We start from the raw sequence: 21,028 nt of genomic DNA on the forward strand, positions 1-21,028 counted from the left end.
TTTGTGACCTGCCAAACACAGGACTCAGTGGTTCCAGTGGATAATGACCTGGAAGTTTCTTTTTTCCCCCCTGCTGCTCCAATCCCAAGTGAAGTAAGTAAGTTTATAGTCTATTAGAAATATGTCTACCAACTTGAAATTCTCATTAAGATAAATAAATGTGGCTACTAGGATTGGCAGGCTGGAGAAGCTCTGAAGGAATTCACTCACCAGCCTAGAAAATGTGCAATCTTTGAATTCAGTGTTAGGCATGTTTTTTTTGTTTTTGTTTTTTGGTTTTTGGTTTTTTTTTTTCTTCTAGGTCTATATTCATGCTCAGCAGCTCTAGGAAAATGAGAAAATATATCCGGTTTCCAAACTATCTGTTGTCCCCCACCCCATTCTACTTTCCGAATCATTTTGAAGGCTCCTGAAAGGATTCTTGCCTCTCTTCCTGGGCGGAAGGTGCACAGGGGGTGGGAGGGGATACCTTCTGAAACAAACCTATTTTCCCCAAATCGTTTCTGCATCTGATTCTAAAATAAAATGCTGCCAGAGGCTAAAGGGAGAGGAACAGCAGGAAGGGTTCTGCCCCAGAGTGTACCAGTTCTTGGGCCCTCGCTTTCTCTTAAACTCACAACTGTGAGTCTCTTGGGCCCTTCTGCAGGCTTCATAAATTAAGGACCTCCCCTGCTCCTTTCTGAGGTTTCTCAGCTGGATCACACAAAATAGGTAGGGAATGCGAAGAATCTAAGTGCAGAGCCTGCGCACAGAACAGATCCCAGGCAGCATTCAAAGCGCAGGTGGAAAATCCCGGCGAGCCCTTGGATCCACGATTTCCCAAATCAGTAGCTTTCACCATCTCAAGACTTCTTGAATCCAGCGACTTGAGGAGATGCAGCTCTCACCCCAAGGTCACACTGGAGAACCAATTCTGAACTCATCGGAGCTTGCGCGGAGATGGGAGGGATATTGAGGGAAGAGCGCCGCAGGGCAGACAGCTCTAAGGCCTTGCTCTCTCGCATCCCCGCCACAGCCAAACCGCCCAGCACAATCCCGCAAACGACCCGGAGGAAGTATTGGGTGGGTGCAAACCCTACTTCCATTTCATCGCACGGTTTCTCTCGGATCTATTTCCCTGCCTTTCCTCTCAGAAGGCAAAGTTAGTTGCGTTCCACCAAAAAAGTGTGCATCGCCCAGTCAAAAAGCGACGCGGCAGGGGTCCTCAAAATTATTCCCACCCGGCCGAGGAGCGACACAGCGGGACAAGGGACGCGGGAGCGCAGCGCGGTGGAGGGGCGCTGCGAGGTCCAGTTGCGCGCGGGATCTTCCAACGCCCGAGGTCCAGTCCCCATCCCAAGGGCACTGCGCCGGTGGCGAGGACATAAGCACTATGGCACACTCCCTCCGTCGCAGCACTTCCGAGGAACTCGTTGCCACCACTTAGCCCCTCACAAACTGTGCCTCCTGGGAGCGAAGTGCCCAGGGGGTTACCCGCCATCGGGGGGACCTCAAAAACAACTCGCAGAACTGTGGAGCACTGGCCGGCCGAGGCCAAGCGGAGCGCGGGGGCAGGAGGCGGGCCGGAGTCAGGGCAGAGTCTGCGGCCGCGCCTCCCCATTGGCCCAGACGCAGTGGGAAGCCTGGGCGCGCGGCCGGCGCGGGCGGAGCCTGCTAGCGCGCGCCCGCCCCCTGCGCTCGCGCCCCTCGCACCCTCCCCCGCGCGGGCCACCCGAGTTTTTAAAGTGGGCTGGCAGCTGCGGGAGCCCGGCATTCGGGAGCGGCCAGCTGCACAGCTCCGGCGTCCGCCGCGCTCCGCCCCAACTCTCCTGAGGCGGCCGTACAATCCTCGGCAGTGTCCTGAGACTGTATGGTCATCTCAGCAGCCGCGCCCGCCTGGTCCCGGACTCCTACCAACTCCCGCCGTCTGAGCCACTTTCTTTTCTTTTTCTTCTTCTCCTTTTTTAAACTCAGAAAAGTGACTCCTGTCCAAGGAGAAAAGGAACTTTGATTCTCTTCTCGCCGCTCTCTTTTCGCCTCTGACAACCTCCTCCCACTCCTTTCGCCGACTCCGCCTCCTTGTGCAGGTTCCTCCCTGTCACCTCTCTCCACCCCTCCCCCGCACTTAGCCAGACGCCCGCAAACTTCCACCTGACTGTGCGGGACGCTTGGACCTGCGAGCACCAAGGACCTTTCATACCCGCCCGGGTCTCAGGGAGCAGACGAGGGCCACAGGGAAGGCAGCGTTTGCAGCCCCCACCGACCGGGAAGCCCAGGTGTTCGACGTATCCAAGAGCCATAGCCACGATGACAGCTGACAGGGAGAAGAAAAGGTAAGCGGGCGTCAGATTCGGCAAGGAAGCTGGTCAGAGGTAATGGCCGAACTGCGGCGGGGCTGGCGCTACCGGGAGCGGTTGGGAGAGGCGTGCAGAAAGTCTTCGGGCCAGAGGATCGGCTTGGAGGGTTTTGAGCTAGAGAGCAGGTGTCGGGCTTGGGAACCTGCGATTTAGTATTGCAGTTCTGTGGTTTGAAGGAATCGCGAATCCGTGCGTGCAATGAGACCCAGAGACCCAGGGAGATGACTCTGAGGTCGAGGGTGCTCCCGCGGCGCCTTCCAAATCTCCCGTCTTGGGGCACCAAACTACCGCGGCCAGCTGGTGGAAATGTTTCTGGGTTGATGTCTTCGATTTTCTCCAGTCTCACAAGTAGGGGCAGCAGCCACGCCTCTCTAACTCCAGACCCCAGGTCCTTCCAAATGCTCTCCTATGCCTGCGATGAGCCCCAAATTAGTATGGAAGGTGTGGAAGGCGGTGTGCGACGAAGGGAGAGGGCCGAGGTCCCAGGCTCCAGACGCCGCTGAAACTTGAAAAGCCCTTTTTCTTTCGGCCCGCATCTTGATTCCGCAGGAGAGTGCGTAGTGACCTGGATTGCCCTGCGGGGGCAGGTGCCTTAAAGTGCAGGGAGGGAATGGCGACACTGGGAGTCTGACTCCTAAGAGGACAGAGAAGGGCAGCCACCAGCAGCCCGCCTGTCCTCTCCAATCTTTCGGCACTGGGTGAGAGGCCACTGGGTTCAACTCTCGCTGCCCTCCCACATCCTCCGGTCAGCACTGGGTCCCTCGGGGCGGCCTTCTCCGAGCGAGGGTTGGAGTGCACTGCTTCGCGGCTCAGATATGGGTACCGCCTGACCTCCCGCAAATATACGTGGCTGCCGCCTGGCCCCTTAACTCCTCTCTCCACCGCGCTGTCCCAGTGGGCTAGAGCTTCCCATCCCCGCGCTTGTCAGGGCTGGGCTGCAGGTGAAGCCACAGAAGACCAGGTGTGACCCGGGGGTGGTGCGGGACCCGGTGGACCGACCCATGAGGGGAGAGCCTGAGTGGCTGGGAGGGCTCTGTGCCGGAGCGGATTTGCCCTTTTCCGATGCCACTTTGGGACCCGAGCCAGAAACAGTGTATCCTCCGGGTCGAAAGCGGCGGCTCCCACCTCGGGGCACCGATAAGGATTTGATAAACCAGAGCGGATCGCACCCGTCCTGGCTGGGCGCCCGGGCCCTTCAGTCCCAGATCGCTAGGGGAGGGGATTGAGCTCCGCTCGCCATTCTGGCCGAGCCCCCTTCCAGCGTCACCTCACCAGCCTTTCAGAGCTGTGTGAGAAGCAGCTCAGGCCAACTCTCGTTGTCCCTTAAATGTCGCGTCCCCAGGCCCAAGGCAGGTGAAGGAGCCCTTGACACACTGCCCTAGCGTCCGCCGGGCCCTCGGAACAACTCTGAGGTCCCTGCGTCTTGAGGGCAGCTAAGCAAGGGAAAAGACTCTAAGATTCCAACGCTTTTTGTAAAGCTAGCCATAATACCAATACTAATAATCGTTCGGTCCAACATCGAAGTTATAGACCGCCCTTCGGGAGCACTCTGGGTTCCGGAATCGGCGAGGGAACTTACTGTACATTTTACTACTGTGATGCCTATCGGCCAATGTCGCAATCACGGGGTGGGGCCTGATGGTAATCTTGACAAATGTGTGAAGAGTCAGCTTCTCCCGCGCGCGCCGGGTCCCGTGTTATTATGTATATCAATCTTCGCTAGAAACTTGGGAGCAGGGGGGAAATGATTGCGACACGCCCGGCTGCAGCGCCTCCTTGTTTTGAGCTGATGGAGAGATGCAGGGAACAGGAGCTGGAGCCAAAAGAAAGTTGTGTGACTGAGACTCCAAATTGTTGGTGAGAGTGGCAGCTTTAAGAACTAACTACTTAAAGGGGGACTGCCTTCGAACCCCCTATGAGGCCACTGCATGTGTTGTGGCAATGGGCCCCCCGGGTGGCAGTGCCACTGTGCTTGCCCTCTGAGACCGGCCTGGATTTTTGTGCAGAAGAATGGCAGGACACACAGAGTGTCCCTCCCCATTCACAGAACCCCGAGTCCAGTTTCTGTTGGACTAATCATTTTGAGACTGATTTACTTTGGGCGTTTGGCTCTGTTTGCTGGTTGCAGGCTTCTTGGAGGACCAAGATGTAATTAAAAGATGTGAACCAATAATACATCGAATGTTGATGTTGTCATGTAAGAGGCTGTTGGAAGCTTTCCTGAGTGCCTTACACAGGTGGTGTGACACCCTGGGAGCTCCCCAGGTGCCTTTCAATTGTTGAAAAGATTTGTGTTTCTTTTGGTTCCAGAGACATTTCTTCCTGAAAATATAAGGCCAGAAGCACTTTTGCAACGTTTTTTTTTTCTAAGAATAGCCTGTCAAGAAGTGGGCAGAATGGTCATATGTGGATAAATATGTTAATACATGATAACACAGACTTTGCTTTTAAATGTTGGCTGGCAGGCAGGCCTTGAGAGAAGGTACTAAATTTAAATAAAATTTTTGGTGGCAACAGTCTCATTAACTAGCAGGGTTCCTGATACTAGCTAAATGTGGAAGTTCCTGAGCTTGGGGATTGAAGGGTGATTCTGGTGAATGTCAATGAGATCCTTGGATATTCAGGGATCAAAGTCCTGTCCCAAAGCCAAACTGGAGTCTGAGCACCTTTCAGTAATGCTTCTACTACTTAGGGTGAGGGCAAAGATGGAAGGGGAATAGAAGTCACCTGGACCAGAACTTTCCAAATGTTCTCCCTTCCCATGCCAGCTGGACTTAGTTGTTCCCTTAATAAAATAAAATCAAAGTCCTTTTTTTTTTTTCCAACTTTGAAGGAAAAATACTGCTGGACAGTTTTTCTCAACTGAAGCATATTTTTTAAATAAAGATTTCTTCAACATTTGATATCTGTTTTCATTGCATTACCAGAAATGCAGGAGATGGCACAGAAATGATGTAACGCATTATCAGTTCAGATATTTAAATTTTAATTTATACAATTTTCATTATGTCCAATAGAATGCTATAGTTTCAGTTTTGGTTTTTGTTTGTTTGTTTGTTTTTCCAATGTCACTGATGGGGACTTTAGGATTATTTTATAAGGGATTGTGAAAATAAGCTACTCAAATATTTCTCTTTCTGAGTAAGGCCCAGAAGGGTTAAAATGACTTCTCTGGTCACAGAGCAAATTAACTGATAAGAACAGAATCTTGACTCATTATCTTCAATTAGTTTTTATTTTTTCTATTGTTCACAAGAGTACCCCCAGCCTTGTAATGCCTCTAGAGTAAGAATGATTTCCAAAGGATTAATGCACCCCATACCATACTCCCCAAGCCACTCAAAGTTGTAGAGTCACTTTTCTAGATAATTAAGACTCTTTAGACTGCTGTAGCAGTAGTAATTCTATTCGCTTGTTTGGAAAAAAAAAATAAGGAAGTAAAGTTGGTGCTAGTCTCAGTATCTGTAAACTTTGGGAAGTATAGATTCATTATTTTAGTGTTCTCCTTTTATTTCAGTTAGAAAAAAAATGTATTTATATAGGTAGAACTTACTAAACAAAACCAATGCAAGGACGGCTCTCAGTGGGGCCGATTGCTTTGTGAAGTACAGAACATTCCCACAGCTGCTAGACTTCTTACTTCTTCTATGAAGAGAGTTAGCATTTTCACTATAAGTGAAAACCATGAGATTAAAACTGTCTAATTTGCTTAAAATCTAAATCAATCTATCTCTCCATGTGTGTGCGTGTGCGTGTGTGTGTGTGTGTGTGTGTGTGTGTGTGTGTAGGTGATTTTCAACTTTCTAGGAATCTATTGTGTAAAGTGTTTAGAGATAGAAGGAGCCAGTTAGATAATTCTTAGTGCTCCAGGACTTAGCCTAATACATTTAAAAATACTTGCAGTCTTTAATTATCTCAGAATTTTGTCTTTTCCACTTTTTAGGAAATCTGTTGTATCCATTAGTTGCTTTTTTATGTTTTCCCCAGTTCTGTCTTATACCAACATGATGGTTTCCCTTTTCATTTTAGCTTAACAAATCTTCTCTTTTGTTTTTAGTATCAGCCATCGCTGGTAGAGCATAACAGGTTGAACATATTGGTATTGTACAGTTGGGAATGTTTGCTCATGGGACCCTCGGAACCTGTTAACCCTACCCTCACCTGACATTCCATTTTGCCTCTTCTCATGATGATATTCACACCAAGATTTATAAATTAATATAATAACAAACTGTGTTGAACACCTCCTTCTAATGTGAATAGAATACTGAAGATAAGAAAGAAATCAGAGATTTGGTCCTTGCCTTCAAGTTGCTCAGTCTGATTGGAGGGTAAAAGGAATACTTAAGAAAACTTCCATTTTGAAGTAGTTGAGATGTGGGGGTAGGGTTCTATATATCTTAAGGTGATTGATTTCTAATGTAATAAATCATGCATAAAACACAATATTCCCGATTTCAAATTTAAAAAAAGTAATGAAAATCTTTTTAATGTTGATTGAATTGGTTTCATATGTGTCAAAACTGATCAAATTGCATACTTCAAATATGTGCATTTTATTGTACTTTGATTTTATCTCAATAAAGCTAAAAAAATGAAAACTTAAGTAGCTGGCAGGTTAACATTTCAGGTAATAAACACACACACACATACACACACACACAATTATTTAAGAGTACTGTGTGTGTTCTGAGTGGGTAAGTTGGTTCAATGCCTCTGGACTCACACAGAAGAGGTGAATATAAAGACTGGCTCTCAGGGAAGGCCCAATGGGAGAAATTGGTATGGGGTAAAAAAAAAAAAAAATCCCATGGAGTGTTCAAGAGTGTATCCTCTATCATGAACTTTTATGGCATACACTAAAAATCTCCCCAAATTGGCTGTTTTCAGTACTTTACACACAGTTGTTTTAGGTAAGGGACGTGGAAGGAGGCATCTAGTAGGGGTCTGCATGAGTAGCAGGGATAGAGGTTTCTGATTGCACTGAGGGTAACAGTGGGAGACAGCTATGATTCTAGAAAGGCCATAAAGGGAGAAGGGTTTTTTTTAAACCTGGCTTTGTAAACGGGGTGGTCTGTGAATCTCTGAAATTGTGTGCAGGTTGTTATGTATGTAAGGAGGTCTGTTCAGCACTTAATAGCCTTTCAAAAGTTGCATGATTTGAAAAAGGCAAGCCCCTACCCTTGGATGCCTAATTTGGTAACTGTCTTAATGTTTTAGGATCTTTCTGTTTGGGTCCCAGATGGCTCCTACATGTCTCCGACATTGTCTCTCCCTGTCGTGGGGGTGGGGTGGGCAGGAAATTGATGTGTGCATCTAATAAAGATTTTGTGGTGCAGCTTAACCTTACCTGCACCTGGCCGGTCTGTCTGTGCACCTGTGTATCTGCCCTCAGTAACAGAAGGAAGGGAGCTGAATGCCCTGCATGGGGTTAATTCTGGTATAATTCATTTTGTTAATGCTTCTTAAAGTGTCTGTGAAGATCATTATTCTTAGCTTTTCCATTATTCTCAAACAATTATTTGGAGATCCTCTATGCCCTAAGAACGTAGGTGCCCTTAATTGGAAGTATATATGCAGAAGGACAAAACAAAAGCTGAATAGGCAGTCATTTGTGCCAGCGCTGTCCTGAGAACTCTATGTGGATTAACTCTCTTAATCCTCATAACAACCCTGTGAGATAAGCCCTGCTATTATTCCCACTTCACTGATGGGAAAGCTCAAGTATAGCAAGGTTACTGCCCAAGGTCATGGGTAGCATGGCACAGCTGAGATTCAACCTGGGCAGTGGGTGGAATCCATATTCTACCCCACCACTGTTTTATGCCTCCTCACCTTGCCTGAGACCCATAAAGCATTTAATGTCATGTCTGCATGTGGTAAGCACTCTATAAATGATAACTGATTTTGTTGTTGTGTTTATAATTATTATAATGATTTTTTTTCTTTTGTGACTCATCACTTGTATTAAACCTCACACACAGGCAGGGATGGAAGATGTAAAGGGTAGACTTGAAACTCCTGGAATTTCTTATTTTTGATAGATTTTCCTCAACTCTGACAGGAGATGGTTCTTCACTGCTCCTGGAAGTTCAAAGCTTTTCACCTCCCACCCTTGGCTGGTGGCAAGACTTCAATAACTACCCAGCCTTCAGACTTCATTGTGCAGGAGGACCTGTTAGAGGCTCTTCCTCTGTGGCTTCTGAAGAACCATTTAAAATCAAGATGCACAGGACTTCCTCTAGTTCTTTTGATCTCTCAAAATTGTAAGCACAGGAAGGAAAGAATGGATGGGGGATAAAGAATAGCTATGATTATTGCAATCGTATGCTGCATTTCTATAGAAGCCTTTCACTGGAAAGCACCAAGCTTTCATAGCTGTTGCACCACTGGTCTTCGCACTATGGATCTAGAGAGATTTTGGAGAGTTCCCAGTGTTGTAAACCATAATTGCATTGATGCATATCACACCAGAGGGAGAAGCCAGCCATATCAGCAACTGTGTTGCAGTGTGTGTGGTGGCTCTCCATGAGTATGTACCTCTGATGGCATCTGCAGACTTGTACATTGGTGCCAGTTTCCAGTCCTGCTGTTGGAAGACACAGAATAGATTTGAAAGCACAAAGTCTAGAAGAGTGTTGAGCCCCTTTGAGATCAGGTACAGAATGGGCCAGAATGTTATCTAATTCTAAGTGGCCTTTTCTCTAACCTCTCAAGAAATACTGGTTTGCATGACTGCTTTAGGCTGTTTCCAGAGGTTCCTAGTACATCAGCAAAACTCGTGTTATAGGCCATCAACACCAGAACTTCACATGTTCCTAGGGGACACAGTTTCCCACCTTGACTTGGAAAAATTCTTCAGTTTTACAGTTATGTATAATTTCTATGCCAGATAATGATTCCAGGAAGCAGATATTTCATAAAGGATGGTTTTCCAATAAGGAAAGTGACCACATTAAAAATTACATTTATTTGCCATGTACTTATCTTGCATTTTCTTAATTCCACAGAGTCATAAAAGTGAATTGTTAGAATTCTTCTTATATAATCCCATGACTTCCTGTTACTTCCCTTCTCATAGCACCTTCTAATTAAAAAATATATATCAAATCTAAGAGATAAGTGCTAGGAATCATAGCAAATTAGTGATTTTACTTGGTTAGGCTTTGTAATCAAGCACATGGGTGCAAAAATTGATCCATCAAGCAGCACTCGTGACTGTGATGTTGGAGGTTAACCCCCGCTGCCCTGTTGGCTGCCCCTGAAAGTTGAGGGTAAAGCCAGAGGCATTCTTAGAAGTTAACCAATGTCTAGACAACTTTGGTGCCTCTTTTGATCTCATTTTTAGTTTGAGGTGCCCTGGTTTGGGTCTCTATGTGAAACTCGTAGTTTGCTATGAGTAAGAGGAAAGAAGGGCTCAATCTGAAAAAGTTTAGAAGTCTTTTACAAATCCTTTAAAATATATCAATTTTAGTATATTTTAAATTATCATTTAAATCACTATGCTGTGTGTCTATCTAGATGGTGTTCTCTGTCTCCTGATGTTTGATTACTACTAACAAACAGAAATACTCTACTCCTGATAAAACAAACTTTTTTGTCACCACTTTGTGTAAAACAAACTTTTCACACTGTCACCACTTTGCCCTAATTCCCTTTGGATAGGGGGACAGGGAGAAAAACAAAAAGGGTAATACATTATACTCATCTTGCATTTGAGAGCTGGAGTTGCAGAATAAAGCAGACCACACTCTCCAAAGCAGAACCTAGAAGTGGGCTCAGGTTTCCTTGGTGAATCTCAGCCTATGTACCACCTTAGGCTCCAGCTTCAAGGTAACAAGCCAAGAGCACAAAGGAGTGACTCAAACTGCAACGCTAACTCTTCTCATTACTAATGAGTAATTACAGCAAATATTTACAGGCCTCCTTCCTACCTTTACGACTTCCTGTTGCTGAAGCACTTTGGAGTATTGAGAAAGATTGTTCTGGAAAAATACGTCATACACAGTTGCAGGAAAGAATGCTTTAAGCACACAGAAAAAAATCAGTTACTTTGTTTATGAATTCCACGTGGAAACAGGAGAAAATTATGCCTGTGAGTGGCTCTTTGAGAATCATGAATATCAAGACCAGTTTTTAAAAACTCAGTTCTGACTGGGGAAATGGCACAAATGATATTTTTAAAGAGTCCTCTAGAAATAATAGGACTGTACAAGTTAGTGAGGTAAAATTTGGGATTGAAGCCTAGGCCATTGGATAAACCTCTTTTATGAACAAATGATCTCTACAGTATTTTATGAGCATGTGACTACTGCAGTATGTTTCTGAATGAAAACAATTATGCTTAATAGATTAAATCAGAGCATATAAAATATGCCATGTGGGGGATTCAGGAATCTAGAACAATATCATTCACTTTATAAAAATTCCAGAATAAATCCTGAGAATGCTCATTTTCTGTATATGGAGTTTAAAAAGCAGTCGGTGAAATTGCTTGCTCAGTAAGTTTCTGTAAACCACTGTACCTTTATATTTCTCTTCTATGTGTCCAAGAGTTCTCAGATACTATTTTAGAATGGCAGCATTCACTCCAGCACTGGCTGAGGTCGATGGAGCTAATTTTGGTGCCCAGGGTGAAGGGAGAGAAAAGGCCGGTACAGAGCCAAAAGGCTTTCTGGTCCTGGGTTTGGAGCAGTGTGGTGTTACCAGACACACCACATTTCACCTTTAGAACCTTATTTGTATGCTTGCACAACAGGTGTTTACCCAGATATTCAGATAAGGAAAGTATGAAGGTCACATTTCACTGGTGACAGGGGAGCTTCTATAAATGTAACCATATCACCATGCAGTAGGAATCGGTCATTGATTCTATTCGGGGGACTGAGGGGTGGGTGAGGCATGGGAGCAAGGCCCTTTTTGGCTTCTCTTATTGGCTTTCTTGCCATCTCTCTGCTTGCCTTGGCTCAGCTGTCATGCCCCTCCCATTTGGTGAGGCCCTTGGACATGGTCAGGAAGCCAGGGAAATCCTCCTGGTCAACTGGGTGGTCTGCTACTCTGGAGTCTTATGGTGTTCCATGGAAATTGGTGCCCCATGCATTGGCCTGCTATGTGACTGACTGGGAAGCACTCTGACTGCCGACATAGCTTTCCTGGCCTCTCAGACAATACTGGCACAGTGCCAATGCTGTCCATATTTTAGGTCACCTCTGCAGGGTTGTTCTGTCCTGGAAGCATAATCTTTAATGTGGGAAGGGGGTTTCTTTTGTGACCTTGGGCATTTCTCTGAATGATCTCTAAGATCAGCTACATACTTGGGGCCTGAATGAAGACATGGGGCCATGGCCCAATTTTCTTTGCAAGGGCAGCCTGCATGGCAGTGGGGGGTAACATCACTGGCAACAAGTAACCTACCCCAGCTCTTGCACTCCCCTCACAATCATCCAGGGTACTTCCTGAGTTCAGAGACACACAAGCCTCCTCTCTCTGCCCCAAAGAAGTGTCATGGTACTCATTCCTGCCTGCTCCCTCACACTAATCCACACCTGGATGCTTCTCTTCCTACCCAAACAGCTCTTGCCTTCCCAGTGTAAGCCCAAGTTCCCAATTTACATGGAATTCTGCAGTAATTCTCACACTGGCACTTCCCCCTCCATTCCTTACTAGCTCCTGGTTATATTTGCCAAAGAGCCTGATTGTATTTCCCTGTTATCTAATGACATTTTATTTGTTCTTGCCTTTCCAAGAAGATTGCAGGTTGCTTGCTAAAGAGCAGGGATGTCTAACTTTTCTGATGTGCCCTGGAATACCTTGGGTTTTTGTTTTCTTGGCTCTGAAATCATGTTCAGTTAAAAAAAAAAAAAAATCATGCGATTACTTTGTTGATGTCCCTTGGGCTATCTTGAGCTATTTGGAAAGCTTTCCTCTTGGGCTCTGCTTTCCCCATGTAGATATGAACCCTTCACTGAAAAGGAAAAAATTGGAGGGACCACAGGAAAACATGATATTATATCAAATTCAGGCCTCATGCCAGTATTATGCAAATGCTTCACATCGAGAATGCCTTGTAGAGTGGGGTTGTGGCTCAGTGGTAGAGTGCTTGCCTCGCATGTGTGAAGCCCTGGGTTCTCTCCCCAGTACTGTGGGAAACAAACAAGATTGCTCCATACACTAAGGCAAACACCAGCCAAACAATATACTCCAGCTTAATCTCAAAGTTAAAAAAAAAGAAAGAAAGTTGTCAAGAAAGCCAAAAAGAGAAGCCGAAAAGGGCCTTGCTCCCATGCCTCACCCACCCCTCAGTCCCCCGAATAGAAAGTTGTGCAAGGGGCACCAGCTCTCAAAGAGCATCTTCCCTGGGAAGCCTTCTCTGATTAGATGTGCATTGGTTACCCTTTTGTCTATTTGGCCTTCTGTTTGTATTTTATTATTTGTACAGTGCTTTTACAACTTGCTTTTGAGTATGTGTGTCTGTCTCTGATGAATAGTGAGGTGGTAAGCCCTTGACCAGCTGGGACCCAGTCATCTTTTTCTGTTCTTTCTTCCCATGGCACCCAGAACAGACCTCTGTTCTGGCCACATTTGAGGTGTTCAGTAGTTATTTGTAGACTGAGTAATTCTGTGTTAGGGATTTGGGGAGATCTTGTAAATAGATCTTGTTTGCTGTGAATAGTTAGAAAAAGGAGTGATTGGCATAGATAGAGGAAGGCTTAACAGAGGAGCATTATGGTCTAGATCTTGAAGATTAGGTAGAATTTGGATAGGCGGATGGATGTAGGGCACTTCAGTGTGGGTGGATAGTATGATCAAAATGACGAGGCAGGAGTAAGCAGAGTGCACAGGCCAGGGTTGGTGAGCACCTCCTTCCAGGACTGAATCTGCAGCTCTGTTACCAGATGAGAGAGAGAGAGAGAGAGAGAGAGAGAGAGAGAGAGAGAAGGAGGAGGAAAAGGAGGCCTGGGCTGGTGCTGGGAAGTTTAGAGACAAGACTCCCAAGTTATATTTGATAGAACCCTTAGGCTGCCTTGGTACATCAGGAGCTGTGCCTCCCTCTTTTGGAACATTAGAAGCTGCTCAGGGCACCACCAATATCTCTCTAACCATGAGCCTGGTGCTAGTGTGAGAACCTAGGGGTGATTGGAGGAGCTCACAGTTGTCCTTCATAATATTGACCTCAAAGGGCCTCCATAGACTATAGGAAGTCAGTCATCTGTGAAAATACCCTTAGCCTATACCAGCCCTCAGGGTAATAAACACCATATATCACCTCCGGGGGTGCAAAGTGAGCTGTATAGAAACAGCTTGCTGGACCCTAAAATTCCAGTGACCCTCAACTTCATGTTTCTTTGTCCGTCTCCTTGATACTTTGATGAGGACTTTCATTCTCTCCCTTCTTGTCCTTTCTCATTATAGAAAACTAGGGCATCCCTTCAGGACCACACCATTTAAAGGGAATTGTGCAGTTAAACCCAAGTCTGATCATCCCTTTTGTCAATTTCTCCCAATAACTGTTTATCACACATCCAGTACAGAGGGCCATGGCCAAGCTGTTCCTTGACCTTCTCCTTTCATGTTATGCAGCCACACCATCCCCTAAGCCCAAGCTCTGCTCTTCTTGGGAAGAAGCTTCCAGAATAATTAAAAAAAAAAAAAAAAGAGGAATCGTCTTTCTGGAGTCACCTGGGTGGGGCAGCTGGGCTTTTTTCCCTTCCCCCAGCAGGTGTAACCTTTCCCCTGGAGGAATTTAGAAGCACTTAAGGTCATAGCTAAACACTTGTGGGCCAGGCCTTGGCCAGAGATCCCAAACCACTGGACAGGATCCCACTCCAGGGACAACAGAGGCCAGAGAGTCTCATCCAAGTCATGTTAGCTTACCCTGTCCAATGGTACTTCGAGGGAGGCAATAAATCCTGAAGGCTCTTGGCTTGAAATCTCACATCACAATGACAGCTGAATGTCTCACCTCCCATTCCTTTTGTTCTTTTTCCTACCCCTTGGTGATCCATAAATGGTTTAGAACAGGAAGACTAATGCCCAGCCCAGGTAGGGTGGGCCTGTGTCCATGGTTCACTCAGCAGTCTGCTCTGTGAGCATCAGGACTGAGCCCAGAGAAGGCCCCCTGGAGCGAGGTGGGAAGGAGGCTTCCTCATCCAGGACCTCAGAACCAAAACGGGACTGTAGGTGCTGAGAGCGTCAGAGCACAGAGCCGCTCAGCCAAGACCGTGGGGCCATTTGGGCCATTTGGGCATGCCCTAGGAAGCTGCCTCTGGGAGGTTTTTTAAAAGCCCCAGGTCAGAGAGCGGTGTTTTTCAAATCTTGGCCTAGCTACAAATGTGAATCTGGAATCTTCCTTCCCACAGCTCCATTTAGGCATCAGGAAGAGAGAAGGAAGGTGTCTCAATCAAGCTCTCTGTGACTGCCCTTCGGGGAAGCCTGAGAACAGTTCCATGTCTGTCCCTTTGTGTTCACTTTCTTTTCTTTCCCAAAGTAAGAAGTCCTTTTGAAAAGTTTGAATTTTGCTTCTGCTGAACTTTCCCACCCTGGTCAGTGAGATGCTGGGACCTGGGCATATCCAAAGCAAGGTGTGTACCTAATTCCACCAGCCAGCTCAAGGCCTTAGGAGATCCTGGGGACCAGAGAACCCAGGTGGAAAGGAGTTCAAGTGACTGGAACACTGGTCCTTCTGTCCTGAGCCATGTCTTTCTTGAGCACAGCTGAGACCATTTTCCATTTCCAGATCAACATGTACCTTATGATTCTGGGCCACCTGTACATCTTAATTTTCTTTGGGTTAGATCTTCAGAACCCATATTTATTTGGGGGAGTAACAAACCTGAATTCCTTTCTTCCAAAATTAGTGTCAGGATGACCACAAGGGTTCTGAGTTTCTTAGCCTTTGTCTTGCCACAGAGGTTATACATGCCTCTGGGCCACCTTCTCTTGTTTTGTGTCCCTGGCAAAGCTACCTTCCCATGAGGTTCAAGGGAACTCTCAAAAGTCTCTAGGCATCTGGAAGACTGTTCTAGATATTTCTCTGACTTGTGTAACCTAGAAAGGGAGATTTAACTTCTTCACATGTTTTCCATTCCTAAATGGGGCAGGGGGTGGTCACACATACTTGCTGCTTTCTCAAATTTCTATCATGAGATGGAAACCAGCTAGAGTTTCAATTAAAAAAAGAAACCACACATTTAAGAACTCACTTTTGCAGCCATTATCTAAATGGTTGGACCTTTGAAAAGTATAAAGTGCAGACCATCAAGGCATCCTTATTAACGGCAGAGCAATATAATCATTAGGCACATTATTACCCTCTGGAAGCGATCTGATTGCATTTAGAAGGGAGGGAGACTTGGGAGAATCTAAAAGAAGACTCTGGTTCACAAGCAGCTGAATGTCCCTCTGTTAAGGCTTTTGAGGGCCATGGGCTCCTGCCAATCACGATTTGAGGGTTTGAGTGATGTTTTTGCCCATACCCTGAGAACGATGAAATCTGATAATACTAAGGGACCAAGGGAACTTCCTGGATTCCTGATAAAAGGTCCAACCTCAGATATACCACATTCCCTGCCTGGCCTGTCCCTCCACCTCACCCCCATGGAGAGGGAGAGGGTGCAGTCCAGCTGTGATCCTGTCAAGAATGATTCCTAAACAAACATACAAACAAAAAGATGCCTTCTGTGTAACACACCAGCTCTCTAAGCCTCTAGGGCTATATCAGCACTATAAATGCCAGGGGCCTACTTGTGGCTTTGCATCTTATGAGCAAGACCTAATTGTGGGCTAACAAAGAGAGGAAATGACTTGACCTAGGTCTATAAGAGCTCAGACAACCTATTAGAAGGCCTAGAAACAGAGGTGAACATGGACACCTGGAAGATACCTTGGCCTCCTGGCGTTACTAGAAGTGGGAACAAGGCTTTGGGAACAGAAGCCTGGCTCTGCTGCACACTGACCGTGAGACTTGGCAGGTCACTCGGCTCTGGCATTGGACCCATCATCTGTAATGGGTCCCATACCCACACGTCTAAGCTTGCTCCTCTTCAGCCCCACCCCTGAGGCAGGCCAGCTGACTTGCCTCTGCTTAAATATCACCTCCTGAGGGAAGTCTTTCCTGACCTCTCTCAATTAATCTCCATCCTGTTCTTTTTCTTTTGGAACCACCACTTTTCGTGTGTTGGGATGTATTTGTTTGCTTGTTATCCGCCTTCCCACCCCGTTTGCAAGCTCTGTGAAGGCAGGACCTGCCTGCCTTCTCACCTCCCACCCTCGGCGCAAGGGCAGTGCCCACCTATCTAGGGTGGCTGGATCTTTGTCTCAACATTATCATTTAGTTTTTAAATATTTATTTAGTTATAGACTCACACACAGTATCTTTATTTATTTTTATGTGGTGCTGAGGATCGAACCCAGTGCCTCACACATGCGAGGCAAGCGCTCTACCACTGAGCCACAAGCCCAGCCCTCAACATTGTCATTTCTTACGTTGTTCAGGGCTAAACTTCTCCCCAAAGTTCTCAATACAGATTAAAACAGTTGTCGTTTTTGTCATATAGATTAAACCACTGAGGCACAAAAATGGGATCACCAGGCTAGAGGCTGGTCGCGTCTATGTGGACAGACGCTCAGCCCCAGACTCTCTGCAGGACCCATGGTACCTTATTTTTCCATCATGCTGATGTTATTGTTTGTGTTGCTTGGCAGTGTTTACACCAGAGGAACAGGGGTCATTGTGTGTTAGTGGCATCTGGGAAAACACAACAGAGTCCCCAGGAAATGCCACTGTGTGTTCTTACCACAATAGCAGTTGCCGGGCTGGGCAGTGATAGGGTGGGTGCCGCCCTTACACAGCAGGCTCTGTGTGTTCACACACCTTTGCTGCCCCTCCACACAGGCAGAGAGGGTGGGGGTCCTAGGACCACAGCCCTATTTCTGCCTTTCCCTGGCAAACACTCCCTTCACATCCAGGTCCTTTCTTCTTGGGAAATATACTGTGTCTAGTGGCTTCCTGTGGCCTGGAGGAAAGGAAAGTCAAAGGCCGACTAGCCAGATGACCACTGTGGTCCTCAGTTTATCCACCTTCAAAATGGACTCGTAGTCGGGAACCAGACCAGAAAGGCTCAAAGATGCCTTCTAGGGTTCCAGCTCCACCCTGAAGTGGATTTCCAGTTGGTTCTGGTCCTGCCTCCTGTTTCTAGGGGTTCTCCTAGGAAAGAAAGCTGGGAAGTTCAAGGGGATTCGTGGGGTTTGGAAGAACTTCCTCCAGTTCCCCTGTCCAAGTGGAGGTTCTGTTGCACTGGAAGTCCTTGTTGGGCCTGGTCCAGCAGGACCACCATCCTCCAAAAGGAAGCGGGCCAAGGTGTGATAGAAGGTGGCTGTCTCCAAAAGGGACAGCTATATTAGCAAAAGGAGCCATCTCCTAACAGCTAGCTCCTGGGGTGAGGGAGAGCCTCTGAACCAGGAGACTTGGCTCTGACTCTGACACCATCATGCCACAGCAGTCACCGCCTTCCTCTGAGACTCAGTTTCCACATCTGTCCGATGACTCCTAAAGACTCTTCCTTGCCAATTGTATTGGGGCTTCAAAAATACAAATTGCATGATACCCACTACTATGATACACACACACACACACACACACACACACACACACACACACACACACACGGCTGGGCTGCTCAAGGCTGGTAGCCATGGGAGGTGATTGACCTAAGCAAAAGTTCAGCGTCCTTCAACCTGAGGTAGTAAGAGAGAGAACTAAATTAGAGAACTGGTAACCTGGAGAGAATCAGGCTTGAAATTACTGAATGAAGTCATGTCGTGCTGGGGTTGGTGGCGTGCTGTGAGTCACAGTGCAAAAGTGTTGGGGAGTCACCTTGAAGTTGGGCCAAAAAAGTAGAAATATTGGGACTTGGGTTTATCTGCCTTCTATCAGGTACATCAAGTTCTGGATGGCCACCCACTGGCCAGAGACATGAGGTAGCCGGCTCTCCTTTGCTGCCCTGGGAAGGCTTTCTGCTGGCTTTGGCCCCGCTGAGCAAAGTCCGCTTGTTCGCTGGAGTTCACACAGACTCCTTGCCAGGCCTGCCCAGAATCCTGTCTCCTCTGACTTCCTGTGCTCTTGCATAATATTTCCTTGCCTCTTGAATGGCTGGCCCCAGCACAGGGGCAGCTCACTGACACTGCTGGATGGAGAGCAGGATGTGGAGGGAGGATGGGGACATTCAAATATCACCCACCGGTGTTCTCAGCTCTGGGGGTCAAGGGCAGCAGCCCCCCAAATGGTTTGGTGGAAAATTCTAACAAGGATGGAGTTAGACACGCTGTGGCGTATGCACATCTACATTGGTCTCCATGAATCATCTCTCCTGTAAAACTGTTTTTAAAGTAACTAAGTTGTTTTCTTCTGATTATAATAAGTGTACATGTTACCCATAAAAAGCCATAGAACAAGAAGGCATTCAGATTTTAAAAAATCACCAAAATTTTACCAGGCTAAGATAACCACTGTTAACCCATTGGTGAATACACCTTCTTCTATATAATCAACATCGATACACAGTTACAGAATCTTACAATGCTGTCTACTGTTTGACAGTGCATTTTCTATACAGCAGTCTATAAGAACTCTCTCTTACCAAAATATACTTGGATTTAATAAAGAACTGTAATAAGTTCCACTTGTAGATGTAACATAGTGAAACTCCTATCCACTGACGTGTTCAGGCTCAGAAAACAAGTGATAACCAGCCCAAAGATCATTTTTCAAACTTGAAAAGCAGCATCTCTCCTGCATTTATGACCAATGTGTTAGCTCTGGTGTCCCAGAAATAACTACAAAATAAAAGGTTGTGTGCCCGTGGAGGCCTTTCTCTAGGCTTAGAATAATTCACATGATTACATAGGAGGAGACTGCAACGATGACAGTTTCCAGGGCTGGGTCAGGTCTCACTTTGGATCAAACGATCTCCCAGTGTGGCCCATGTGTGTGCTTTAAGCAAGGAGCCACTAGCTGGTAGAACAAGTTTTTCTTTGGTGGCTTTCCTGTGCCCAAGATTTCAAAGACGCTGCATTTTAAGTTTAAGCTGGTTATTGCCCTCCTTGAATTTTGTGACACAATCCATATCTTTCAGAAGGTGCCCTTTACATAGTAGTGTTCTCATGATATTGAAAACATTAAAGTGTATAGATGGTATTCAGATTTGCTTATGGTTCAGTAATTAAAACCAACATTTTATCAGTTCAATGTTCTGTCTCACCTCTGAGAGTTGTATGTTTTTAAGGGTAGTGATCAGCTCTTTCTCATCCCTTGCTGAAAGTCTGGTATAAATTTACAGTGAACTTCAATGTATGATGAGTCCCGTTCATTTTGGACTGAAGTGTCTACAGCCCCTGACTGTTGTCTGTGAATTGCCTTTCCTGGATTGATTTTGTTTTTTTAATTTAACCAGAAGTTTTAGTAGGAAGCTGGGTATAATTACTTACAGTTGGGAATTGCTTGTTAGGTTAATTTTTGAGTTAAGACAAATTTTTTTCCTAAAGCTCTCCGTTTCAGACTTTTTGTTTTACATCAAAAAGCATGATAATGCCAGACAGTTTAAACACGTTCATTTTAAAGCTCTTAGGCATCTTTTAAAATAAAAATTTGCAACAAAAGTTGGCACCAGTAGACAGCAATGGTTTTACCTCATTTTGTTTAGGGTTATCTGCTGTCCAGGTAAGTGATCTATTACAACAATTTGCATAATTATAGTCTCTCCTTCCATTTATTCACCCTGGACTCCTTTTTCTAGAATGACTGGCCGGATTGTATGACATCAAATTCCTTGACTCTGTCCTGAGAGATGAGGATGGAAATAAGAGAGAGAGAGAGGAAAAAATGTTTTTTTGACTTCTTTTCAAAGTTTTTGGTGTGTAGAAATTCAGTTGACTTTGTAATTGCTCTCCTTCCTGGGCCATTACCTGATTTTGGCAGGGTTCTGGCCATATGTGCACACTTGGGAAGTAGGGAGGGACAACTTACAGTTGTCTCCAGAATTATGAAACAGGACTTTGTTAAAATTGATAGTCTGTACAGTGAACACACAGCAGCTGTTGGCATGGCAACTCCTACGTGGAAAAGTGCACGCTGCTTGCAGATGACTTTTGCAGTGCTCCGTGTTAATTTGATAAATGGCTTTTTTAATAGTAGTTTGTGGGCTAATGGAAAGGTCAAAGCAAACCTTCATTAGCAGGAAGGAGGAGGGGGATTTTGAAGCCACGGGGTGAACACGCTGGAGAGCCACCTCCAATCTCCATTTCCAGCCCAGTGTCTCTTTTCAAGACTGCTAGACCTGAAGTGTGGCAAACGAAAGTACATTGGGAAACTTGTCTTCAAAGGATGCATCTGCCTTTATTTTAGATTTCAACCATGGAGAGGCTTTTTATTCAAGACATTTACTTTGGGGGCTTAATGGAACAGTGCTGTGGAAGGTTTGCATTGTGCTCTTTTTCCTCTGGTGGTGGTGGTGACAATAAGGTGATAAACTATTTTATTATGGTTAAACATACATAGTATAAAAATTTCCATTTTAGCTATCTTTAAGTGTACAATTCAATGGTGATAAGCACATCACGATGCTGGGCTGACATTACCCCCCATGATCTCAAGACCAATTGAAACCCTGTACGAGTAAGTCCCCATTCCTACCCCC

At 45.9% G+C, this 21,028-nt stretch overlaps 1 protein-coding gene across 1 annotated transcript in view; it reads left to right on the forward strand.

Annotated features, from left to right (window-relative positions):
• Positions 1 to 1,740: 1,740 nt before the first annotated feature.
• Epas1 (endothelial PAS domain protein 1) overlaps positions 1,741 to 21,028 on the forward strand; it is an 83,014-nt gene continuing 63,726 nt past the window's right edge. Inside the window, exon 1 of the mRNA XM_026385689.2 lies at positions 1,741 to 2,312. Within this exon, the coding sequence (XP_026241474.1) occupies positions 2,287 to 2,312 (26 nt within the window). The 5' untranslated portion in view covers positions 1,741 to 2,286. The remainder of the gene's footprint in view (positions 2,313 to 21,028) is intronic.

Source organism: Urocitellus parryii, chromosome 12 (genome assembly GCF_045843805.1).
Source record: "Urocitellus parryii isolate mUroPar1 chromosome 12, mUroPar1.hap1, whole genome shotgun sequence".
NCBI classification, from domain to species: domain Eukaryota; kingdom Metazoa; phylum Chordata; class Mammalia; order Rodentia; family Sciuridae; genus Urocitellus; species Urocitellus parryii.